Below are 27254 nucleotides of genomic sequence, written 5' to 3'. Positions count from 1 at the left end.
CACAACTTAGCTTAGCTGTTAGCTTAGCCGTTAGCTTAGCTGGTGGCTAGCGTTTGCACCGACCTTGTGGGATATATTCTACAGCGTTTGAGAGCTGGGACTTAATTTTTCACTCATTTGAGGCATACTTTTATATACTTGACAATTTTTGGGGGCATGGTTGTTAAAACTCTTTGACTGCCAGACGTTTTCAGAAAAGGGATGCCGCGGGTGCCAGCCGATTTAAGCATTTTTGACTGATCTTTCAAGGGCCACAGAAAATTATGTGTTTGGACTATGGAAACACACATACTACCAAATTAAAGATTGGACTCTCATCTTTCATCAGGAAAAAAAGTTTGTTTCTACCTTATTCCGTTTTTCAGTAATCAACAATAGAAAATGGTTAGTTTCACCTCTGTTTTGAAAAAAAAACGTCTTTTAACGTCTTTGGCACTCCTCTATAGGATTTTACTAAACGTTATTTAACGTTTTTGTCAGTCAAAGATAACGACACTATTGTCTGTGGTTTGTCAAATGTATAAGCTTTTTTACTTCCCGCTTATTGTGTCATCAACAAGTTCCAACAGAAAAAGGGGTCGAAGTCCTGATGTGATGATTCACGTCCGCTTAATGCCGTCGTCATCAAGGTCAGATTTTAATTGCGGCCACTCTTTTGGGACTTTCAGCTTTGGGATGAACTCCAAAACAGATTGCGAGCCAACGAGAGGCTGACCTCGCAAACGTTCCGCCCGATGACGAAGTAAGTGATGGGACGCGGCCTCGTCTGCGCCGCTTACCCTCGCTAACCGGGCCACTCCGATTAATCGAGCGCGTGCCCTGCCGTTGACCTCCCTCTCGTTCATTCCGTCACACCGCCTACAGCGCTGACATTTGATCCAACGTCACGGAGAGAATTGTGCAAAGGGTTAAACTAGTCCATCTTCAAATTGTGTGAATCGTTTGACTAATAGCGTCACTACCCAAGTTAGTGGTTCTCAAACTTATTTACACCAAGTGCCACCTAAAAAAAAAATACTTAGCTCTCCAAGTACCATCATGGCGGATTATTAAAGTGGTCGAGAAAACGAGCCTGTGGTTTTATTTCCTAAAAAGTACATTTCATGTTATCATAATCTATTGTAACGTTATGCAAAGTTTGAACATTAACACGTGCTAAAGTATAGGGGAAAAGACGTTTGGGCGTAGGACTGCAGCTATTGAATATTTTAAGAATTGAGTATTCTACCAATTAAGACAGATTAATTGAGTGAGCTGATTAAAAAAAAAAAAGTTTTGCATTGTAAAACAACAATACCAACACAAAAAAGCATGTGAAGTGGAGATATTTTTTTCCACTTGGGGTTGCCATCCTCATGGTCCTTGCTGTCGTATTTGTGACTTTGAATGTGTGTGGCTTCTAAAGAGCGGGGCAGAAGAAGAAGAAGGAAGAAAAAGGTTGACACTATTCTGACTTAAACTTTAGGATTCTGACTTCAATTTTGACTTCGATATCAGAATTCTGACTTTGAAATGAGAATTTTATCTTTAATCTCAGAATTGTCACTTGAAAGTCAAAATTCTTTACTTTATTCTGACTTTAATCTCAGATTTCTGACTTTATTAGTGCTATTTATATTCTCACTTTAAACTGGAAATCATGAGATTAAAGTAAAAATTCTGACCTCTAACTCATTCACCATCATGAATTCATTAAAACAAAAATATAAAAAATTAGGGGCGACAGGAATTCATTTTTTTAATTGTAATTAATCGTATGACTTCACTAGTTAACTCGCGATTAATCGCAAAATTTATATCTGTTCTAAATGTACAATGAAAAAAAATTCTAGGTTTTCATACTCTTGTTAACAAAAGTGGAAAAAATGTTAAACTAATAGAAATTAGTTACAATTATTTTTTGACGTTTATAGCCGTCAATGGCAGCCAATGATTAAAAAATAAATAAATAAAAAATATTATTAAAAATTTGGGGTGTCATGTGATTAAGATTTTAATCGTAATTAATCGCATGACTTTACTAGTTAACTCACGATTAATCACAAATTTTATATCTGTTCTAAATGTACAATAAAAAAAATCTAGCTTTTCATACTCATGTTGACAAAAGAGGAAAGAAATAGTTCAAATGTATTTTTGACGTTTTTAACCGTCAATGGCAGTGAATGAGTTAAAGTGAGAATTCTGAGATTGACCTTTTTTTTTCTTCCCTGGCCATAATCCTCTTCCATTATACAGTTTAAAAAAACAAAACAAACTTTATGTGCTTGTTATATTGATGATTCTCAGTCATCCAGGTCATTGTAATCCCCAAAAATCGAATCGAGGCAACTGACCTCTTTTCTGTGGAATTCGTTATTATTATTCTTAAAATGGCTCGGGAAATTATGCTATTAGGCTAATGAAATGTAAAAAGATTCCTCACAGTTTTGTGTTGCCACAGATAGTAGACCAACGTGACAGCAGCCAGCCAGCCAGCCAATCGGGTCGGGTCGGGTGGGAGTTTTTATCCCAATCTAATCTGGAACATTGTCCACGCGCTAATGAATCGCCAGCTTGGCACACAAATCCTGTCACCTTTTTATCCATTATTTCAGCTTTATCTGCTGTTGAAATTTCAATTTGAGTGTACACATCTGCTTCATTATAGCAGGCAGCTCAAAACCAGGTCGGAGTGTGATATTTGAAGCCTTCAATGTTTTCATTTAAAGTGGAAGTCAACCTTAAACATTTCTTGACAATAATATGTTATATGTGACCGCACTAGTCTAAACATGACATTCTGATTAATATCACATTTGTGCAATAAGAGCTAGGACGCAAAATCCAGCCCTTTTTGTCCGTCTCAGGGGGCAGCCATTTTGCCACTTCCTGTCGAGTGAAGATGACATCACAAAAGGGTACGGGCAACGACCAATCACAGCTCACCTGTTTTCTGAAGATGGGCTGTAATTGGTTGTTACCTGAGACCTGAGCAACATTGAAGCCTCCTGCCCCCCCCCGCTGGTCGCTCCTCCTAACTCACTCCACTAGTTTTGCACAATACACTTTGTAAATAGAAACATAGGGCACATAACACACTCCTTGGAGGGGTGAGGTAAGGTGGAGACACCGTCTTTGCCCTGGAACTTCCCTCCAATTTTAATGCACCCCACAATTAGGTGGGGCTGGTGAGTCGGGGTGGGGAGCCATCGCTTGGGGTAGACCGCAGTATTAAGCAGTGCTTCGGTCCCCCATCTGTTCCCCCGCCACTCTATTTTTTCAATGCATCACATACACTCATCAACACATCTCTTGGAAGCAGGTGGATCGGAGCGGGGGGATTTAATTTCCCTCTGCTCCATCTCACCTGCTCCCAATTTTAATGCACCACACGGACACACTTGTATATACACCGGTGGGGTCACATCCACGGTGTAGGGGTAACAGGGTTAGTTTTCACTAGGCATGCCGCCGTGACGACTGGGACGTTTCCCCGCCGGCCCTGGGGTTCGGGGGCGCCTCCTGTCTCCCGGTGCTCCCTTCCGTCCCACCACGCGGCTGGAGGTGGGGTGGGCGTGGGTGCCCCCGCTACTCCGCGGCTCCGGCACCAATTCCTGGGTGCAGGGGGTCCCCGAGATTTGGGGATTGGGGGGCTGGCGGGGGTGGGCGGCTTTTTTGGGGGATATGGGTGGCTGGGTGGGGGTTGCTGGGGGTGGGGAGTGTATGGGCGTTTGGGGGGCAGGGGACGGCGGGGGCTGAGCTGTGGTGGGTGTGGGGGGAGGGGGGACTCTGGGCCGGTGGGTGTTTGAGCGGGTGCCTGGTGGGCCTGCCATGCCCCGTTCTGCTGCGTTGGGCTGGGGGCGTGGGCCGTGTTGGGGTGGGGGGCGCTCCGGGCTCTTGAGTTTGCTCTCCGGCCGGTGGCCCCCGCGGGGCCCGGGGGTTGTGCCCTGGCGCTGCCGACGCCTGGGGGGTTGTGCTTGCCCTTTCCTGGCCGGGGTCGACGGCTCCCCTCTTTGGTGGAGGTTTTCATGCATGCCAGATCCACCACACCAGCATCTATCGAAACTCAGACACAATCTGCTTCTTCCTCAGGTCATTGAATCGGTGGAATGTCTGTGGATCTCACTCTGCTTCATCTATCCTTCCTTCCTTTCTTTAGTCTTTCCTTTGGTCTCTTGAGGTCTCTCTAATTTGTTGGAATTTATATCCTTCTGGGGTTGGTGAAAGATTCTGGTTGGTAACTCGGTGGGTAGTAGGTGATGTCTGGTCGGTGCTAGATTTCACTTTTCTCTCTTTTCTTTGATCCTTCCTCGGGTCTCCTGACAACTTCGGGAATCGGGATTCTGAAGTATTCGGTTTAGGTGAAGGGTATGGGATTTTTAATAGGTTTCAGGTGAATTAATGAGCACATATCCACACACACACGCACACACTCAAAAGAGAGAGAGCAATGATGATGACATGTCGAATCGGTAAGATTACCGAATGAACAATACTGAGCTCTCTCAAAGCAAAAAAAAGAAAACATTATTGTCAAAAAAATTGGGGTTGACTTCCCTATTAAATGTATCTTGTGTTGTATTTTGCAGTTTAATTTTACTAGTGCAAATATACAGCATATGTCCACAATTAGTACACTTTGCTGTATCAGACATTGAGCCCTCTTAATATTCTTAGTGAATATGACTTTAAAGCACACTTGAAGGAATATCTGCTTTCTTCCCGATCTTGTCTCAAAGCGTGCGCTATTGAGGTCAACCAACTGCGTTACCTAATGCGGCCTCGTTTAAAGCGCTGGGTCACTTTGAGAGAATATGCTGCCGCATCACTACTCTGGGGTGCCCCGACAGCGTGAAATCATCTTGAGGTGTCAAAATTAAAATGGAGGATAATGAAGAAACTTCGCTCACGGTCTCACCTGAGCCTTGGTTGACGTGCTGAGCTCAGTCTTGTCAGGCTGGACGCCGTGCCTAACGAGCGGGTTGTAAGAGGGGCCGGCTTGCACCAGGACGGGCCGGGGGACCGAGGCGGGCTGTATGTTGGAGCTAGCAGAGGCGATGGCCCCCTGGTGGGGCCCTATGGACCGGTGGGCCTCGCCGTTGTAGGCAGCCTGGTAGCTGGTCTCGGGTGGGGCGTGGGAGGAGTCTGAAGGTTGTTTCCTGCTGCTTTTCAACCATGGCTTGCACTCTTGTCTGAGGGGAAAGTGACGCATCAAAAAGGTGATTAACTCACAATCAAGTTGAGCTGTTCTAGTAGGCTTTTCCTGCCTTGTTTTGCTTTTATTAAAAGCCTGCAGGTTTTGAAACCACGAAAGCAACGTTATTTATTTTATTTATTATTTTTACAGGCACTATTACCAAATGAGACTAATTTAACAGAAGTGCTTACATTCAGGTAGGTATACAATCTAAGTAAAAGTTAAGTACAAAAGTATTGGGACAGTAGTGAAACTGGAAGAAATTAAAGAGCTGGTCCTCTAGCAGCTTCGACTATGCTGTTTTTGTAGAAGAAATGGCTTAATGGCTCATGCTCTAATTTAACACTTAAAAATACTTACTTAGCAATTAGCAAGAACCAGGAAGGAGTTTTGTATCATTCCACACTAAAAATGAAGATAAAGTGCAATAATTTAATTTAATTTAATTTATTTTGTACGACGGCGTATTAGGGCCATGTATAAATATCTATATTTTTAGAGGGCGGGGCAATATTCAGTGAAAAAAATCCTCACATGATTAGACTATGACTACGTTACGTGTATTTCTCGCAAATTTGCGAGTTTATAAACTCAGAAACCTACGAGAAATACACGTAGCAAAGCCATAGTCTAATCATGTGAGGATTTGTTGGTGGTTAATCGGACACAGTTTATAAAATGAAAAGGCAGGTTGAAAACGGATTCATCCTTAAATTTAAACTTTACTCCGCATTCACCGCAACTAGAGCGACAACACTTCCTGATCCCCTATCAGCTGACTAACACTGACCAATCAGATGCTAGCATACTTTAGGTCAATGCAAGTGAATGACAGAGAGCAGCAGATTCGACACATCAACTTAGATACTTGTACAAAAAGATACCAAAATGTATGAACATGTAAATAATAATTCTGGAAACATAAATGTACAAGTAAATATACATTTCAACAAATTAACTTAAATGTTTTTGTACGGGTGTGGATCTTTGCGAAGTGAGGCGTCTTTGTCGCTGGCCAGTGGCCGTACACAACGGTTCAAAGAGCGACTGCTTAACATCATATGGTTAAGCTATGCTAAAGCAATTACTATCTCCTTATTTGGAAACCCGACCGAAAAGTATTGGCACAAACAGTCGAGTAGTACGTTACGTGTAGTTCTCCTAACTTTCTGAGCTTTTTTCACGCAAATCTGCCACTTTTATAACGTTTTTTTTCTCGGAATATTGCCCCCGCCCTCAAAAAAAAAAAATGTATACGTGGCCCTAAGACGCCGTCGTAATTTTGTTATTTTAGCTTTTGTTAGCTAGTTTATTATAGTTTAGCACCAATAGGTGGTCAGAGTAGACACAGGTGCCGGTACACTTTTTTGAACAAATGGTGACCAAAAAACAAAACAAAAGTGACATTCGCACAGAGGCACTCAATGCGCAGACTAGCTAAGAAGTTAGCCAGTTAGCAGTTAGCCGTTGACCTGAGCCAATTCTGTACTTCATGTAAAGTGGAATAATTTTATTCATTTTGTTATCTTATATTTTGTTTGCTACTTTAATATAGTTGAGCACCAATTGTAATCTCTCCATAGCTGGTCAAGATTAAACACAGATGCCGGTCCGCTTTTTTGTACAAATGGTGGGTGACAAAAAATAAAAATGACATTTGCACAGAGGCACTTAACACGCAGACTAGCTAACAGATTAGCCAGCTAGCAGCCAATTCTATTCTTCTACATCACTTAACAGGGCAGACCTCACCTTTTCAAGCCATACACATTCAAAGTCACAGATACTACAGTGTAAAGCGTGAGAATGGCGACCCCAAGTGGACAAAAATAATACCTGCACCTCACATGCATATTTTGTCACGCTATTATGCATAAAGCTTCAAAATATAGATAAATCATAAAATCAATACATGGCTGCTACTTGTGGGTTTTTGTCTATTCGGCAATAAGGGACTACACGCTTTCATTTCGGAACCCGGTCCCATGCACAAAGTTGGAAGAATATAATTTTTTAAATGTTAATGTAAGATGTTAAATTATGGGTAAAAAATGAATATTGACAGTTATTTCAAATTTCATTCCAAAAAAAATCTCTACAAAATATAATGGACCCAACTTAACCATGTCAAGTGCTGTGGGTGCGACTTGCGTGCTACCTGTAGGAGCTGCTTCTGTCGTCCTCTTTCACCTCCAACCTTCCCCCCGGGCCGCCCCCATTACTAATCCAAGGATAATGGTCCTTCCTAGGGATGGGCCAGGGTTTATAGTCCTGCTTATACTGCGTGACGCTGGGGAAAGGCACCCCCGGAGGTTGGTAGTCCTCGCGGGGCTTGTAGCTGGGCTCCCTCCGCGCCCTGAATGAGCCCCGGGTCGGAGAGCCGCCAGCATCTCGCGGTCCGGGGACCGAGGGCGGGCAGGATACCTGCTTGGTGACGGATCGCACCTCCTGCTCGGAGATGTCCGAGTAGTTCTGGATGGTGAGCGGCACGGAAAGGTCCGATTTGTCGAATTGGTTCCAGAACCGAGCCAGGCAGCACACTCTGCTGATGCACGGCCAAGACATTGCCGCCCTTTCACTTGAAGAAAAAAAAAAAAAACTAAAAAAAGAGGAGGGAAAGATAAAGCAGGCTTACATTCAAAATGAGAGTGTTGCTCCTTCTCGGTCCGCTTGTGGGGTTCTGAGAGGGTCCATGTGACAGCAGGGATCAAGTGCACCTCTGACGTGCTCGCATATGGTGCCTCCACTCTGCAGAGGGATCCGCGCAAAAAAAATATCCGCCGATCATTCCAAATCCGACATTCGCTGAAGGTTTTTTTCTCCCCACTTTTGTTCACATGCACCATTAAAGTCTTGGAGTTCACTCAGTGATAATCAGTCCTGAACCTGAAATAATCTTGTGCATCTCCTCACGTTACATAATTTTGATGCAGCACGTCGACCATGCACGCAGAGGAGAAAACATAAAAAAAAAAAAAAGAAAGAAGAAAAAAGTAACGAAATAGCCTGTCACTTAATTTTATCTGCCAATAGAGGACGAATATTTCAATACTATATATATATATAATTATGTATTGTTTTAACATAAACTTACTCATAACTACTACTGCAACCTCAGTAAAGTTATACATATATATCTGTATTTTATTTTAATACGAAAAAGGGCTTGAAGTAAGAGAAAAATATGCAAGAACTGTTCTGTGTAAAATGCTTGATAATCTAAAACAATACATGCTAGGTTCATTGAACACTTTAAATTGTCCTAGGATCAATAAATATTAATAATACGTAGTATTACTAACGTACAGGGCAAATTACTATTATTATTGTGTGACACCACCACCTGCTGGAGATGAATGGCACTACCACACAGTACTGTAAATTGGATCCTCTGGTTACGATGGAGCGTTCATACGACGGCGACGTTAACCGAACATGTACGTAGATTGAAACACGCCTACGCTAAAGCAACAATAAGAACATTACATAAATGTCAGTATTGTACACATATAGTGGCTCCATTCTCTGCGTTTTCTTGTGTACTTAAGAGTATATAGGCTTACTTTTTGTATATATATATTTTTAACCAAAGTTATAACAAAAGTCAGCTACACTCATTTAAAAATTATTTATCATTACAGTAAAAAAAAATTAAAATTAAAAATACCAGGCTGCACCTCACATGCACCTAACGCCAAATCAATAAAATATCCAATTAATGGGTGGATAATCGGAATAATACTTGATTTTAATCATGTTCAATAGCTGCTGGTGCTCCTTACGAGCCTACATTTCCCAGAAGGCCTTGCGAATTCTGCTCAAGTCGTTGCTTTGATTGCAGCTAACACAGGAATGCTCCAGAGAATTTAGTCGAGACTCGAGGAGGCTTAAGTGCTATCGACTTTTGAAGTAAGTAAACACTTTAACACTCAGGTACAGTTTCGACAAGCAAACACATTGTAGCTTACCTTTATACCTCCTTCGTAATGTTTTAAATCGACTGTGCTGATTATGTTAGCAAAAAACAACATAGGCCTACTGTAGAAGTTGAATTTATCTCAATGTATTTTTCTTTCTTTCTTTTTTTCGTTGATAAACATTCAGTGTTCCATTTCCGGGAAAAACAACAGGGCGTAGGGGATAGAGAAAAAACAAACAAAAAACAAAACCAAATTGACATTAATAACGTTAAGCTTCTCCAACTTTTGGCATGTCTTGTAAAAAAACACATGCTTGTGCTTGGTTGGTACTTTTCGTTTAGTCTACATGTGAAAACTTTCCAGTGAATTTCTGTAAAAATGTATGGTTAATTTTAATTGTCCAGTAAACATGGAAAAATTTAGAAGTATTCCAAATTGTAGTATTGGAATTACATTTAATTCAATTCAGATAAATTGAAATACATTAAATTCATTGGTAAGTTAACATGGAAACATTTGGAAACATTCTAAATTATTGGAATTAAATTAAATCAAATAAAATTACATTAAATTAAGTAATTTCATTTAGTCTACAGGTGGAAACTTTCCAGTCAAATTCTGCACATTTTATGGTAAAATTTCATTGGTAAATTAACATGGAATGTGAAAATCTTCCCAATTATTGGCAACTGGGAGAAATGTAATAGAAAGTTATCCTATTCATTGAATAGGGTAACTGGTGTTTAAATTTATGCTTGAATAGTATTCAAGCATAAATTTAAACATTTTGTTTTGTCTTAAGCATCCATTGCAAAAAATACTGTCGTTTTCATCGCCGACATGTAAGGGCATCTTAATTGATCCTCTTTTTTTTTCTTCCAACTTAACTTAAGCATATCGGAAGAACTTTTATACCTCATGTTTTGGCTTGCAACACAAAGCAGCAGCCATGTTCTCTTTTAACAAATATAGTCATCAATCAAAATGACATTAATAATAATACAGTACGGGATAGGTAAATAAATTGTTTATTGGAGAAAAAAAATGCATATAAGACACAAATCTTTAATCAAAAAATAAATAACATTTGTCAAAATAGCCTGGATTTTTTTTTTTTTTACTGCACACAGAAATACCAGCGCAATTGTTAACCAACAGCCACTAGGTGGCAGTGTCTCCCTAAAAATGAACTGTAGCCGCTCAGCTCTGAAAACGAAGTTCCAAAAAGACATTTGAAACATGACGAGTATTTTGCCTGCTGAATTTAGCATGGAATTGCAGCAAAATAGAATGGCTGTTGATTTGACGTGATGACAGTTGGAGGGCTGGTGGATGAAGTCGCTTAGCGAGTCCTCACTGACCCGAAACGTCCCCTTTGCTCTTCCTTGAATTTCACATATTTTCATTTTATCCAAAGATGAAATAGTTTTTTTTAAAAAGGAAATGTATGAACCGTTGATAAACTTGTTTGACACTGGCACTCTAAAATGCCTTTTTTTTTATTATTATTATTTTTTTTCTTTACTAGACTGACCACTATGCATTAAGTACTGCCTGTATTCTCCTTTGTTATTTACCTGTCATACCGTCACACAAGCATAGAGGGCAGTGGTGGTCCATGCTTCTTTTTTTTTTAAAGGGATTTGCCTGGTCCTCAACTCTGACATGATGTCTAATTTCTGTAGCTTGTAAACGAGTACCCTCTGCCAAGCTCGCTTGGTTAGTTAGCGAAGATTACGCTTAAGCGCACAAGCGATTTCCCATGAAACGGGGTGCAATGCTACTTTCGTTGGCTAACACACACACACACGCACGTCATATCGCAATCCGGCAGAGGAGGGATGGAAATGCCCAATTCATGGTCATATGCTTTCATCTTGGGACTTGTAAGAGCTGAATTGATTGCTGAAGTGTCTTGGAAGCAGTTTAGGTCAAATTGAGTGCAGTACTTGAGTGCATCCAGCAGGGGCGCTGTTGCTTGACCTTTGTGACTCAAACTTGACTTGGACTCGATAAATGTGTTCTTGAGTACATCCCTGTTGCGCTGCCCCTATTTAACATGAGTTTGATTGTGATTGGTTAATTTTGAACAAAGCCACTTCCACAGTTAATTTTTTCCCAATTTTATTTCGAACATCTATATAAAGTAAAAACAGACTGATAATAAAAGTACATGTGTAAAGACAAAATATACAAAACAACAAACAAAGCAACATAAGAAAATTTCACAGTCTTTCACCCAATCATGAGCTACACATTTACACGTACATGTTTGAAAAGGATTATAAAAGGTGTGTACACTTCTGCAACCACATTTCAGTTATTTGTTTTTACTTACCCTCTTTAAAATATTTTATTTTTTTCAATTTAGTTGTACATGTTACAGTCACATTAATAGTAAAAAAAACAAAAACGTTTGAAATGATTTAGTTTGGTTTCATTAATTTAAAGGGGAAGTCAACCTTAAACATTTCTTGGCAATAATATGTAACATGTGATCTCACTAGTCTAAACATGACATTCTGTTTAATAATACATTTGTGGAATATGAGTTATGAAGCAAAATCCAGCCGTTTTTATCCATCTCAGTGGGCGGCCATTTTGCCACTTGCTGTCAACTGAAGATGACATCACAGTTGCTCAGGCAACGGCCAATCACAGCTCACCTGTTTTCTGAAGCTGCACTGTAATTGGTTGTTACCTGAGACCTGAGCAACTGAATTGTCATTTTCACTTGTGTGCCAAAATGGCCGCCTTCTGATATTGATAAAAACTGCTGGATTTTGCTGCTTAACTCATATTCCACTAACGCAATATTAACCAGAATACCATATTTAGACTAGTGGGGCTGCCTAGAACATATTACTGTCAAGAAGGTTTTTTTTGGGTTGACTTCCCCTTTACTGCCATTGACGGTTATAGATGTCAAAAATTCATTTGAACTATTTCTATTTAGTTTAATTATTTTTCAACTTTTGTTAACAAGAGTATGAAAACCTAGATTTTTTTTTATTGTACATTTAGAACAGATACAAAATTTGTGATTAATCGTGAGTTAACTATTGAAGTCATGCAATTAATTACAATTAAATAAATGTAATTGCCTAATGCGATTTAAAAAAAGAAAGAAGAAAAGATTATTATAAATTAGGGGCGTCTGGCGATTACATTTTTTTTTATCGTAATTAATCGCATGACTTCACTATTAATCCCAAATTTTACTAGTCAAGTCATGGGATTAATTACAATTAAAAATTGTAATCGCCTGACGTTATTAAAAAACGAATATTAAAAATTAGGGCCGTCAGGCGATTCAAATTTGTAATCGTAATTAATCACGTGACTTCATTAGGTAACTCACAATTAATCACAATGTACAACAAAAAAAATTCTGGGTTTTCATACTCTTAACAAAAGTGGAAAAAAATGTTCAACTAATAGAAATAATTCAAATGAATTTTTGACGTCTATAACCGTCAATGGCAGTGAACGAGTTAAAAAAAGAAAACTGGCATTTGAACAAAGGTGTGTGGAATTTTTAGATAAATGGGGGAATCGCCGCTCTCTCTGTTGTCCTCCATGAACCAAAGCTTTGAAAGTGGAATCGGATCCCTGACGTGTTCATCAGCCTCACCTCCAGCGGCGGCGCGAGTGGGCTCAGACTGCGCTATACGAACAAGCTCATCTGCAATCCACTGCGGCAGGGCGGCATCACAATACACCGCTCATTAGAATAAAGAGCCAGCCTTTTTTTTATTTTCATCTCCTGAGAGCTCTCGTCTCAGAGGGCAAACGGTGAAATCACGCGCCGCTGTCACCGGCACGTGTTTTGCGCCGGCTATACGAGGAAATCCTACTGTAAAGATGCGCTCACGTGTCTCGCCAACATGAGCAGCTCTTAAACTGCACTCAAATATCATCACGCTAAGTTGGACAAGCGCCGACCCCCGCCCCGCCCCGCCCCGCTCCGCTCGCATGCATTTCACGGGCCGTTCTCGCTTGTCAAGGCCGTAAATCTGAAGAGACCGTTGGGTCGGAGGAGACGACACAATAAATTAGTGTCACCGGATGGAGGGGGGGAGGGGGGGGGGCACGATATGACTTGGCAGCGAGAAGGGAGAGGAGGGCAAATGCATGCGTGCGTGTGATGAGTGCAAACATTCAAGAGACGTTTAAGGGGAGGCAAATAAGCAGTCCGATCTTTGTTGCCATCTGAAATCGAGGTCGTTTTTTATTAGGATAGCGCGGACGGTGACGGTGCGAGAGAGTTCAGCGGGCTCCTTATACATTCGTGCATGGACTTGTCCGGGGCTGTTAAAATGAAACACATTGACCTTGTTGGGTTTCATATTATGGGACTGGCTTTTACGGCATTTTGAGGTTACAGAGTTACTGCCGCACTTACTGGCGTTGATTTATGGCAGACAAGTGTTTTTTCATACAAATGTTCACTGTAATTGTGACTTTGTTGCTACGTTAGCATAAGTTAGTGATAGGCTGCGCTGTTTTCCAACCAGGGTTATAATAGCTATTAACTCATTCACTGCCATTGACGGCTATAGACGTCAAAAATTCATTTGAAATATTTCTATTTAGTTTAACATTTTTTCCACTTTTGTTAACAAGAGTATGAAAACCTAGCATTTTTTTATTGTACATTTAGAACAGATATAAAATTTGTGATTAATCGTGATTTAACTAGTAAAGTCATGCGATTAATTACGATTACAAATTCTAATCGCCTGGCGCCCCTAATTTTTAATAACCTTTTTTTAAAAATATTTTCTTATTTTTAAAAAACAAAAAAGAAGAAAAGATTATTAAAAATTAGGGCCGTCAGGTGATTAAAATTAATTGTAACTAATCGTGTGACTTCACTCGGTAACTCACAATTTAATAAAAAGAAAAGATTATTAAAAATTAGGCGTCAATGGCAGTGAATGAGTTAATATTAGTAATTTTTCATAGACGATATGAGCACTTGGTTATGATAGTTTTCTATTTTTGATTATACAGTTTTATTTCATTTTCACTTTAGATTTTTTAATTCAGTTCATTTTAATGAGTTTTTTTACAATGGCGTATTAGGGTCACGTATTAATCTATATTTTTTTAGAGGGCGGGGGCAATATTCAGAGAAAAAAATTTGCCACTTTATAAACTCACAAATTTACCCCCCAAAAATTCTCGAAAATTTGCCACTTTATAAAGTAGCAAATTTGCAACTTTATACAGTGGCAGAAAAAACGTACGCGAAATACACGTAGCAACTACTCCACTGTTTGTGCCAACACTTTTCGGTCGGGTTTCCAAATAAGGACATAGTAATTGCTTTAGCAGAGATTAACCATATGATGTTAAGCATTCGCTCTTTGAACCGTTGTGTACGGCCATTGGCTAGCGACATAAACGCCTCACTTAACAAGAGTATTAAAACCTAGAATTCTTTATTGCACATTTAGAACAGTCATAAAATTTGTGATTAATCGTGAGTTATCTATTGAAGTCATGCAATTAATTACAATTAAATAAATGTAATCGCCTGATGCGATTTAAAAAAAAAAAAGAAAAGAAGAAGAAAATTATTATAAATTAGGGGCGTCAGGCGATTACATTTTTTAATCGTAATTAATCACATGACTTCACTATTAATCCCAAATTTGATATCTGTTCTAAATGTACAATAAAAAATCGAGGTTTTCATACTCTTGTTAACAAAAGTGGAAAGAAATAGCAAACTAATAGAAATAGTTCCAATTAATTTTTGACGTCTATAGCCGTCAATGGCAGTGAATGAGTTAATTTACTTACGCACAAGAGTTGAATCAATTTACTTTTACTGGAGCCTATTTTAAAGAAATTATTAATATTTTTTTATTTATTATCTGTACTTTTACTCACAGGTGGCAAATCCAGGTCGAGAAAGTAAAAAGCCTGCCACAGTTTGGCTTTAGCCCCTGATGCTAGCTAGCTAGCGCCCTAGCAGGTAAACGAGCTAGCTAGCTAAGACCTGGGGCTAAAGCCTAACTGTGGCAGGCTTTTTACTTTCTGGACCTGGATTTGCCACCTCTGCTTTTACTCAAATACAGTGTGTGAGTACTTTTGCCACCTCTTTGTTTACTTATACAGTGTTTTTCTCATAACCTACTCTAGATAATAATAACAGCATCTTTTTTACCTAGCAATGGTCATCGCTAGCTGGGACAGCTGCACGATAAGCCTGTGGATGTTTGTGTGGCCACATCAAACGTTTCTGCGACCCTCCACCTGACCTGTGTATGTGCCCTGTTGCTGCCTGCCACCCAATCACAGCTCCTTCTTTAAGATCTGACGTAATGATACACCCCCCACCCCCACACCCCGCCGCCGCCGCCGCCGCAGTGGTCAGCGTTGGAGTCTTGCTCCCCGAGGCTCATGATGTAATGGTTCTGCCGTCCGCCGCTGTTTGCGTGTGTGCGTGTACTACCAACTTTCTAATTGGTACCCGGGGCATGATGCGTCACTACCAGGCAAGAACGCTTACCTACGCATGTGCACAAATGGTGTAAATATCTTGCTTCCTGTTTTAAGCTCAGCCTCTTGACTTCTTTGGCCCGCCACTTCTTCTTCGGTTCCTTCGTGTCATGCGGGTGATGTAAGCAGCGTTTATTAGCCAAAGATCACACAGCCAGCTGTTGTAACCGTGTCTATGTCGGTCTCTTGACTACTGTGCGTTTGATAAAAGAACATTACGGAGTACCAGCAACAATTTAACCTCTCAGAAATTCTTCCCTCCTTTCGTCATCGCGTTTCCTTAAGAACTCTCTGGAGGTTTTGACTCCTTTTCCTTCTTAACAGAAGCCTTTCTTTTTGTTTGTTTTTTTTCTCCAATATTTTGTATTAAAACCTGCATTTAATAATAAAAAAAAAAATTTGGCCTTATTTTCTTAACTCTTTGACTGCCATGGACGTTAAAAGACGTCAAGTAAAAACCTACGGAGGACCGCCAATGGCGTTAAAAGACGTCATCCAATTTTTTTATATATTTTTTGAAACAGGTGGAGTAAAGCCTTGGCCAGCTGCTGTGAAAGTTTCAAGCAGATCTAGTTAGCCTAATGACTATTTTTGGCCCCTAGATGGCAGCAATGACTCTCTTTTGACAAGATTGGGTAGGCGTCAGTAGAAGACGTGAGGCGGAGCTAGAGGGGACAATGGCTGGGGAAGGGAAGAGAACATGGCGACCGGTTGCAAGCAGCTCACGCTTGAGCAGTTTTTTTCAAAGACGAAAAGCATCGACCAACGCTAAAGAGCACATTGATGACGACGATGATCATCATCCACGATGATGATGGTGACGCCGAGGTTGGAAGCGTTGACGCGGCAGTAGAAGACGTGAGACGGAGCTAGATGGCTGAAGAAGCGAACAATGGCGACCGCAAGCAGCTCACACTTGGGAATTTTTTTCAAAGACGAAAGGCATCGACCAACGCTAAAGAGCACATTGATGACGACGATGATCATCATCGATGATGATGATGGTGACTCCGAGGTTGACGCCGAAGTTGGAAGCGCTGACGCGGCGGCTATGACGACGTCATAAAGGTTCACGGGCTAGCGATGCTAACACCGGAAAACGCAGAGCACAAGCGAGCACGCTCAGGCGGACGTTCAATCGGACGACGAAGCGTGCCCCGAGTCCAATGCATATCCATCGGAGGAGTGGGTACAGTCTGCTACTTGCTATTCCCTGGAAAAAAAGGCCGTCAAGAAAGTGTAACGTCTGCACGCGAAAGGAGCCATCACAAGTGAAACTAATCTGTTGTGCAAATCCTGCTGCGTCTCCTTGCACGCAGGGGAGCGTTACAAAAAGAAAAACTGTATTTGAAACATCCACATAATTGTAAATAGTACCACAGTTGCACACATTTGTAAATAGTTTGCGAAATTGTTTTGTCAAATTGTTACACTGTTGAATGGAAATAAACTTATTTTGCAACCAAAAAACACTTTTTCATTGTTGGTGATAGCGTTTTACAAAAGTAAAGCACTATTTAGGTGTTTGTGGCATCATTCATGGACAAAAAGAAGTGTAGAATTCACTAGAGTGCATGAAATAACATCGTTTTACAAAAAGTTCTTTTTCTCCGCTTTTTGTTTCAAAACAGAGCATTTCGGTGAAACTAACCATTTTCTATTGTTGATTACTGAAGAACGGAATAAGGCAGAAACAAACAGATTTTTTTCTGATGAAAGATGAGAGTTCAATCTTTCATTTGGTAGTATGTGTGTTTCCATAGTCCAAACACAACATTTTCTGTGGACCTTGAAAGATCAGTCAAAATGCTTAAATCGGCTGGCACTTGCGACATCCCGTTCCTGAAAACGTCTGGCAGTCAAAGAGTTAATTAAAAAAAAAAAGGTCACTGGGATTTTTTTAAAAATGGTAATTTAGATACCAGGGGTGGGCATCCCGTCAATCCGTCAATGACGGACAGCCAATTTGTTGACGATTGATGGATTTTCATCCGTCAGTGTACTGCTCAAAAGTCTATGAAATAACATGCGGTGTGCCTCAAGGTTCAATTTTAGGTCCTTCATTGTTTGGGTTGTTTTTAACTCCTGTAAAGCACTTTGAGCATTTTTGTGAAGTACTATATAAATAAAGATTGACTGATACTGTTAGTAAGGCCATTTTTATTCCTGTTGCCAACAACACCTATTTAGCGCCCGCTATTTGGGATCTTAGTAAATCAGGCCCTCAGTTTGAGCTATGATGTAACATGCGGTGTGCCTCAAGGTTCAATTTGAGGTCCTTTAATGTTTGGGTTGTTCTTAACTTGTGAAAAGCACTTTGAGATGTATTTTTTTGTTGTTGTAAGAAGTGTTACATAAATAACGATTGATTGATTGATACTGTTAGGCAGCCATTTTTATTCCGTTTGCCAACAACACACATTTAGCGCCCGCTATTTGGGATGTTAATAAATCAGGCCCTCAGTTTGAGCTGGCTCTCATCTGTGACAACAATGCGCCAGTGGCCGATCTGCCACTTCTGTTGTTCTCTGGAAAATGCCGATCGGGTCGCACAGTGCCAGGTTGTGAGTACTGGCCCCAATTGCGGCCCTCATGCCAACGCCACAGAGTCTGTTTCTGACAGCCTGGCCGGAAACATGACCACAAGTGGCCTGCTGGTGGGGGTCAATATGGAGAGTTCTGACAGTGTTAGCAGTCCCGCTTTCGGGTTGTTACCGTCCGTCTGGTGTACTGACCTGTCTCCTGGTATCGCTTCCACACTCTTGACATGTGTCACGTGACACGTGTTGGCAGACGCGCACAACCTTTTTTGCCAAGTCTCATATGGATACTAAAGAAGCTGCACTACAGAGGAAACTAATGTGAACTGCAGCTACCGCCTCATGCTATCGCTCGTGGTAAAACTTCTTTTCCACCTGTTGTGTATGAAAATGATTCACAATGGTTATTGCTTCCTAATTGGACGGCGTGATATCCTGGAAGTGGGACGTGCACTATTCTTTTTTTTAACTCTTTCACTGCCAGACGTTTTCAGAAACGGGTTGTCCCCACTGCCAGCCGATTTAAGCATTTTGACTGATCTTTCAAGGTCCACAGAAAATGTTGTGTTTGGACTATGGAAACACACTACCAAATGAAAGATTGGACTCTCATCTTTCATCAGCAAAAAAAAGTTTGTTTCTACCTTATTCCGTTCTTCAGTAATCAACAATAGAAAATGGTTACTTTCACCGAAATTCTCTCTTTTGAAACAAAAAACGGAGAAAAAGAGCTTTTTGTGAAACGATGTTATTTCATGCACTCTAGTGAATTGTACACTTCTTTTTGTCCATGAATGATGCCACAAACACCTAAATAATTTATTTCCATTCAACAGTGTAACAATTTGACAAAACAATTTCGCAAACTATTTACAAATGTGTGCAACTGTGGTACTACTTACAATTATGTGGATGTTTCAAATACAGTTTTTCCTTTTGTAACGCTCTCCTGCGTGCAAGGAGACGCCAGGACTCGCACAACAGTTTACTTTCACTTTCACATTGGTCCGTTTTGCGTGCAAACGTTACACTTTCTTGACGGCCTTTTTTTCCGGGGAATAAAAAGCAAGTAGCAGACTGTACACACTCCTCCGATGAATATGCATTGGACTCGGGGCACTCTCCGTCGTCCGATCGAACGTCCGCCTGTGCGTGCTCGGTTGCGCTCCGCGTTACGACACCGTCATAGCCGCCGCGTCAGCGGTTCCAATTTCGCCGTCAAGCTCGGATTCACCTTCATCATCATCGAGGATGATCACCGTCGTCATCAATGTACTATTTTAGCGTTGGTCGATGCCTTTCGTCTTGTAAGTGTAGAGCTGCTTGCAAACGCTCGCCATTGCCCGTTCCCTCCTCCATCTAGCTCCATCTAACGTCTTCTACTGCCGCGTCAATGCTTTCCAACCACGGAGTCACCACCCTCATCTTCATCATCGATGATGATCATCGTCGTCAACAATGTGCTTTTTCAGCGATGCTTTTGGTCTTTGAAAAAAACGTCTCGGGCGTGAGCTCCTCGCGACCGGCCGCCATTTTTCCTTTGTCTTCCATTCTCATCTCCTGCTCGACGCTCTAGCTCCGCCTCTACTGACGCCCACCCGATCTTGTCAAAAGAGAGTCATCGCTGCCCTCTAGGGGCCAAAAATAGTCATTAGGCACAACAGACAGACTTGAAACTTTCACCAGACATGCGGAAGGGTTTCCTCTACCCGTTTCAAAAAAAAAAAAAAAATCATTGGATGACGTCTTTTGACGTCATTGGCAGTGAAGCGTAGGTTTTTACTTGATGTCTTTAAACGTCAGTGGCAGTGAAAGAGTTAATTTTTAATTTTAATTTTTTTTTAATTTTACATTTAAAATTTTTTTTTATGCTTGCACTATTCTGATTATGCCTTCCCCTTTATTTATTTGGAGCAGTGTACTTGGGTAACAGCTGGCAGCTTTTCGCCAGCTTCAGCAGCAATAACTGGTGCCGAGGTGTTTATGGCATTGTTTGGGCCGGCTCTTTTCACTGCGGTCCAACTAGCTGCTGCTTGGCTTTAATGTTAAGCTCACTGAGAAATCTGACTTGAAGACGTGTAATCTCTGTTTGATCATCTGTGTTGATGTAGGAATGACAGTTAAGGCGCGTTGGTCAGTTTAGGTCAGTCATTTTATTATGCTTCTATTGTAACGGTTTATGTGACAAATGATATGTGCTGTCAAAATCTTGTAGTCAATAGACAAATTTGTCATGCCGCCAAAAATAGTGCAAAATATGAAGGAGTGTCACAAATATATATTTATGTGCGTTAGGAAGTGGAGAGTCATGTTTACTGTCAATCTCAGAGCTGGCGCAACATTTAGGTCGAGCCACGAGGATTTTATTACAGCGCTTTGGTTCCTCTATGACCCCCCCCCCTCCCTCCCATATCCTCTCATGCTGCCTCACTGACACACTTGCACGTACACACTCCCGATGAGATGAAAAAATAAATCAGTGAAATCTGATATGAGATCCACTGTTACCGTCTGCCATCATAACTAAACTTTCCACTGCACCCCCCCACTTGTCCCATCCAACATGGCAACCGTTTTATCTCCCCCACTGCAGTGCCCCCCCCCACTCCCCCTAATGTTGATCATGCCTTATATGAAGTTTCGGACGACTCCAGCAACATTCCCTGGCATTTCACACAAAATCTGCTTCATTACAACCATCCCCTACTTTGGTGGTGGGTGGTGGTCAATGGACTATGTTTTTTGTTGTTTTTTTTTACCGGAGAGCTCAGTTCAATTCGGTAATTTTACCGATTTGACATGTCATCATCATTGCTCTCTTTTTTTAATTTTTATTATTTATATATATTTTTTTATTTTTATTATTTATATATATATTTTTTATACATTTTTCTTTTTTATGAGGGTGTGTATGTGCGTGCGTGTGAGTGTGTATGTATTAGTTCACCTAAAACCTATTAAAAAATCTCATACCGTTCACCCAAACCAACACTTGGAGGCCGTGGACTATGTTAAAGTCGTCAAGCCCTGAAACTTTCCTCCGGTCTTATTTTGTGCTCATAACAGAGATGCAAAAATGTTTACAGCAGCAAACTTTTCGTATTACGACAAAAGCATGTTACTGTCAATGTGGAGGAAACAGTATTGACTGGGCTATGTCATTCGGACATACCGCAAAGTCATTTGAATGTATTGATGAAGTTGTTCGAATATACTACAAAGTCATTCAAACGTATTACTTGTAAAGTTGTTTAAACGTATGGTTTAAGCCGATTGAACGTATTTGTAAAGTAGGTCCAACATATTGGTAAAGTCGTTTGAATGTATTGATAAAGTTTTCCAAACATACTGCAAAGTCATTCAAACCTATTGGTAAAGTTGTCCAAACGTATTTATAAACCTGTTTGAACATATTAGTGAAGTCATTTGAATGTATTGTTTTATGTTGTTCAAACGTATTCAGAAAGTTTTTTGTAAAGTTGTTCATACGTACTACAAAGTTGTTTGAACGACTTGGTAGAGTCGTTCGAATGAATTGGCAAAGTCATTCAAACATATTTATAAACTCGTTCGAATATATATTATTAAAGTCGCGGTGGCCCGGTGGGTGGTGTCTGGTCGGTGCTGTTTTTTCATTTTTCTTTCTTTTCTTTGGTCCTTCCTCGGGTCTCCTAGCGGCCTCACGGCTCTGGCTGGGTTCTGAAGTGTTCGGTTTAGGTGAACGGTATGGGATTTTTAATAGGTTTTAGGTGAACTAATGAGTACACACACACACGCACATGCACATACTCACCCACATACAAAATAAAAATTAATTTAAAAAACATATATATAAAAAAAAAAGAAAAGAAAAAAAAAGAGAGCAATGATGATGACATGTCAAATCGGTAAAATTACCGAATGAACAATACTGAGCTCTCCAGAAAGAAAGAAAAAAATATATATATATTAGTAAAGTCTTTTAAACGTATTGCTTTAAGTCTTTCAAACATATTTATAGAGTCGTTCTAAATGTATTTGTAAAGTTGTTTGAACGTACTATGAAATCGTTCGAACATATTGCTAGAGGCGTTCAAACCGTGCTAGAGCCTTTCAAACGTATTTATGAATTTGTTCAAAAGTATTGGCAAAGTCGTCAAGCGTATTTTTTGTAAAAACATGACAGATTTTCCCATAATGCCATGGGGCATTGACTTGTGCATGTGTAGTGTAATTACCCCATGGCATTATGGGTAAAATATCCCACAGTATTATGGGGGGAAAAAAATGCTATGTTTTTAACCTTTGGCCTACATTCTTCCAATACGTTCGAACGACTTCATCATGTTCGATTGACTTTCACCACCTTCAAACGACTTTGCAAAACTGTTTATGCCACATTGCCAGTTCCACGCCTTCCGTATATTACGACAAACAATAATTAAACAAACAAACAAAAAACTACAGCAAAACTCAGCGGATGATAAAGATACTAGCTTACAGTATTTGACTAAATTGGGTTACCAAATGGAGCTGATCTCAGACCTGTTTTGCACCTTGACCCAAAGTTTGGGGAAAGTTGCCCATTGGAATTACCTTCTATACATTTGACAACAGCTTGATACTCCATTGTGATTCACTGACATTTATTTAATCCAGAAAATTCGAGAAACAGAAGCAGTGAAGTACCGACAAACTGTTTAGCTAGCAAGCCTTCGCTAACGGCTAATGTTACAATAATTGTCATCAAAGGTGGAATGTTAAATTGCTTTGGCATTTTCATATCTAGCACCCTGACATGAATGAGTCTGGACTTCAATGGGGTTGATGCCATGGACTTCAGGGTTCCGGGTTTTACACATCAGCGTCGTTTCCGCGTTCAAACACTCGCACCTCCACCCTTGCGCCCCGCAACCGCGCGCTCCCGCTCATCGGTGGGAGGGCGTCTCGGCTATCTGAAATGCTTCGGACACTGAGGCAGACACCACACTCGTAGCTTTGGACACTGAGGCAGACACCACACTCGTAGCCTCGCACCCGGGAAGGCGGAAGCACAAGTACTGGGAAACAACGTTGATGGGTGAAAACCCGCAAGTCCCGCCTCCACCGTGGCATATAGTCCATTCAATTGAGATGCTGTAGTATGGCCTTAACCCTGGAGAACCCAAGAACCCTTTTCTTCTTTGGAAAATTATGAATTATACATTAAATGACTGCTATAAATTCACTGAACACCAAAATATATGTTTTTTTCAATTTTAACCCTTTATTCCCTAATTTAGGATTAGGGCGAAATTTGACCCTTTGGGATTTAGGGGTATCATTTCGAAAAATCTGAATAACAAAAACTGTCAGTAAACTATTTAGAATTTAAGAAAATAATCAATCAAATACACAGCTACATTGAACAATACCATTTTTTTGTTTTATTTGTTGCATTTTAGCCATCTTGTCACCACCACTCTGGCTCATGTAAGTGTAATATTCATCCACTAGATGGCCCCATGCAGGGGTCAGAAGTGGCACTCTGGACTTTTGAAGTTAAATTTGTAAAAAAAAGAAAAAAAGGTCTTTGTTATTTGAGTAGCAGAATTTATAGGGGCCAAATTTGACCCCGTGGGTTTTCCAGGGTTAAAGGGGCAGCTCATGTTTGAAACTCCTCCAATGTGTCCCAGTTAAAACAATACTAAGAAATAGTATTGGGCAAAATTCCTCTCGAAGTGATGAAATGTGTGATTTCAGTTACTGCGGCCAAGGTTAGCATATCCCGAGTTCTTCGGTTTTCCGCATAGGTTTGGATTTTCCCTCTTAATAATTTAAAGTCCTCATTTTGAATCTTCTATTTACTTGGGTTGTTATTGCAGGAATGGCGATGATATGGATTCTTTTTTTGACACAACGGCCTCACAATTTTGATTGTGACGGAAACCTCAAGGTGTGAATGAAGTCTAGCTTGCCTGAATGAATGGCGGCGGCGGCGGCGGTGACGACCGAGTGAATGGCTGAATGAGATTTGGATTTGAGTCCTACCCTCAATTCAGCTTTAGCTGCACTCCATGCCTCCCGATTGGATATTTCGGCTTTTCAAGGAGCCCTCAGCGAGTCCGCAGTCAGTCAGTAAGTCAGTAGGGGCAACACCTCCCTCCACCTCCTTCCTCACCCCTCCCTACTTTTTTTATTTTTCCTTCTTTTTTTGCCGCTGTAAGTTGTGGTGGTGTTTATGAATGAGCAAGCGGGCTGCAGGATGTGAATGAAAAATGGCGGGGAAAGGGGGGGGGGGGGGGCTTTGGAGGCTTGAATGAAATTTAAGGGAAATTGAGCTGAATGAAAATCGAACAGTCGGAGCGAGACGGAGAAGAAGGAAGGGAGAATTTTAACAGCCACGCCTTAATGGAATTGTCTCTTTTAGAGCCGTGTGTGCGCCTGCGTGTGTGTACTTTGTGTACAAGCCAGTGGGGAATCTCCCCCTACCTGACTAACACTCACACATTTAGTTCCCCGCGCTCGCTCCGTGCTTTGAATACTAACGGGGGGGGGGGGGGGGGGGGGGTTACCCAGGCAACCAGCCCGGGCTGATGGATGGGCTCGGCCCCGATAAACAGAGCACGGCACGAGAACGCTCGAGTGTCTGCGTGTCACCGGGTGTCTGATGTCGCAGTGGGAGTTTCTTTGTAGATCGAGCTTCTCCCGAACCCGCGGCCATGTTTGTGTGTTTCTGCCGTTTGGCCGTTGTTGTTTTCCAGCGCACGGCTTGTCTCTCGATGACACCGAATGCCCTTGCAAAGAAGCGCAGGTGAATTGCGGGCACACGCACACTTAACGCACACACATCATCACTGACTCATTGCTTTACGGTAATAAACGGGCTGTTGGGAGGGAAGAGGCGGCGCGGTTGTTACTCGCTTCCACGCAGCAGCATGCAAATTCATAATGTAGCGAGTTGATTCGATTAAATATGTGGCGCAAAAGTGTTCATTGTGAGGGTTTGTCTGTGCGTTGGAGCACATCATAGCAGATTTTTAAGATGTGAGAATAATAGAGAGGAATGACTTCATACACAGCAAAATCACCAGTGTGAGATTAACACTGAGAGTGTTAAATCCAACGCTAGAAAAGTGTTTACAGACGCTCCCCACCTTACGAACGAGTTACGTTCCGGACGATCGTTCGTAAGGTGAATTTGTTCGTAAGTTGCTTCAGTGCTATATTTTGTATTATAATTTATGTTTAAAGCCTATATTAGTATATTGAAGGTTTATATAAGTATGTTTAAGGCTTGTACAAGTAACCTGCATTGGTTTGTACTGAAAAAAACTTAATAAAATGGAGAGAATACGTACAGTACTGTACTGTACTACGTATGTTAGAGAGAGAGAGCGAGACACACACACAGTATGTACATGTACGTAATAAGATAAATAAAATGAAGTTGAACTTACTTTTGGAAGATGTACTCGATGCTTAAGGAGATGATGGAGGAGGAGGATTTTATATCATGAGAGATTCTTCGTCGTCGCTGGAATCGGCTTCAAAAGTTATTTCCTGCTTCATGGGGACCGGCGTTTCTTCCTCCTCCTCCTCGCCACGTTGCTCAGCCTCCAATGAGCTCTCACAGCGCCAATCGTCGGTATTAGCGGCGGAAAGAAGCACTACGCGCAATACAAAATCTAACTTACAGCATTTCTTTCCGAACATTTTTCGACATACTGTACGCGCAGAAATGTTCGTATGTACCGTTGTTCGTAACTCGAATGTTCGTAAGTAGGGGAGCGTCTGTATATGTGTCCACACCAATGAGTGTAAATCTGACACTTTGCAAAGTGTTAACTTTTTTCATACTTAACCAGTGTTACTGCAACACTGGATAGTGTTCAAACCGAGCACAGTGTTAAAAAATGAACTTGTGAAATTGTGCACATTTTTAAAATTGTAAAATACAACTTGACCCCAGTCTCCTCAAATATATGCATTATTATTAATTTTGTTACTGCTAAATTTTGACGTGTGCGTGTCTGCTGCGTTGCGACTGGAATTCCTCCAGTACAGGCTTTCCAAGTAAGGGGCGGTCATTAATCTAAAAAATTTGTGGCTTAAAGGAATTTCAAATTAACTCAAAATTAACACCAAGTCGACACCCCTAGTTTATATTTATTGTGACCAGTGGAGACACATAACTGAAATTCAGTTAAAAACGCACTTTTGGGCAAAACTGCTCAGACAAGCAGTTGGTACACAAGCCTATTGTACTCATACTCATAAACAATTGCTGACATATTTGCAGCTATAATCTAGATTGTGTCCATTTTGTCAGGTTCATGCCTGTTGCAAAATCTCATTCTTTTAAAGAGGCTAAAAACTTAAAAGTGCTCCAAGACTGATGGGAAACTTATCACACACATCAGGTGCCCTGACGTGACCTTAAAAAAAAATAGTAACTAGCCAACCCACCACCACCCCAGAAAAATCCACATTTCTGGTAAAATTTTTCATTCTCAATTTTAGCTACTCAATTTTCTATGACATTCCCTGGCATCCCCGCAGTATGAAATCATGTTGGAGTTGTCGAGAGCGCCGAGAGACGAGCCCAAGCCGCCGTTGCGGAGTCCAATCCTCTGCCTGTTGCCATGACAACCCTCTCTCAAGACAATGTTCATTTAAAAAAAAAAAATGCTTTTTGGGGATTATTTTACTGTTAATAAAACAACTGCGCTCTTGTGCCTGTGCGGCGCGGGAAAGCCTGCGAGACGCCATGTTGGTACTGGACAATAATCACAGTAACATTGTATTGATTGCCAATCTTAACTGTAGATCAGGGAGTGTTGTCGATTGACCTGTTAGCAGGTTTAGCTTCCGTGAGGACAAAAAGGCAACATGATCAGCAGCAAACATTTTAACCACAGATTTTCACAAATCCTGTTATTGGGAGTCTTTCCAGACCGCGTTTTCCCGTGCAGATTAAATCCTACGCACTCACACACATACACGACTCGCTGTTCTCTTAACAAGACATGAGCCGCGTTTCCACCGCAGGAACTTCGGGGTCAATTTACGGGGCCAGCCTTCGTATGTGTATGTGCGCGTCACCACTGCAGGAGCCTTCCCAACAGGGCCACATTTACAGGA

At 41.0% G+C, this 27254-nt stretch overlaps 1 protein-coding gene and 1 long non-coding RNA gene across 4 annotated transcripts in view; one reads left to right on the top strand and one right to left on the bottom strand.

Annotated features, from left to right (window-relative positions):
• The window catches only part of map6d1 (MAP6 domain containing 1), a 30022-nt gene extending 5803 nt beyond the window's left edge, over window positions 1–24219 (bottom strand). The window contains exons 1-3 of one of the 3 annotated variants that reach the window (XM_077558995.1): window positions 24162–24219; window positions 7338–7927; window positions 4901–5174 (exon numbers count right to left, since the gene is read on the bottom strand). In XM_077558995.1, coding sequence (XP_077415121.1) covers window positions 4901–5174; window positions 7338–7744 — 681 coding nt within the window. In that variant the 5' untranslated portion in view covers window positions 7745–7927; window positions 24162–24219. Of the gene's footprint in view, window positions 1–4900; window positions 5175–7337; window positions 8142–24161 lie in introns of those variants that run through there. The other 2 variants (XM_077558996.1, XM_077558994.1) reach the window with 2 other exon arrangements.
• LOC144044528 (uncharacterized) overlaps window positions 15287–27254 on the top strand; it is a 108561-nt gene continuing 96593 nt past the window's right edge. The window contains exon 1 of the long non-coding RNA XR_013291289.1: window positions 15287–15375. This is a non-coding gene — a long non-coding RNA (uncharacterized LOC144044528). The remainder of the gene's footprint in view (window positions 15376–27254) is intronic.

Source organism: Vanacampus margaritifer, chromosome 2 (assembly GCF_051991255.1).
Source record: "Vanacampus margaritifer isolate UIUO_Vmar chromosome 2, RoL_Vmar_1.0, whole genome shotgun sequence".
Taxonomy (NCBI): domain Eukaryota; kingdom Metazoa; phylum Chordata; class Actinopteri; order Syngnathiformes; family Syngnathidae; genus Vanacampus; species Vanacampus margaritifer.
This window is presented reverse-complemented; position numbering and strand designations above follow the sequence as displayed.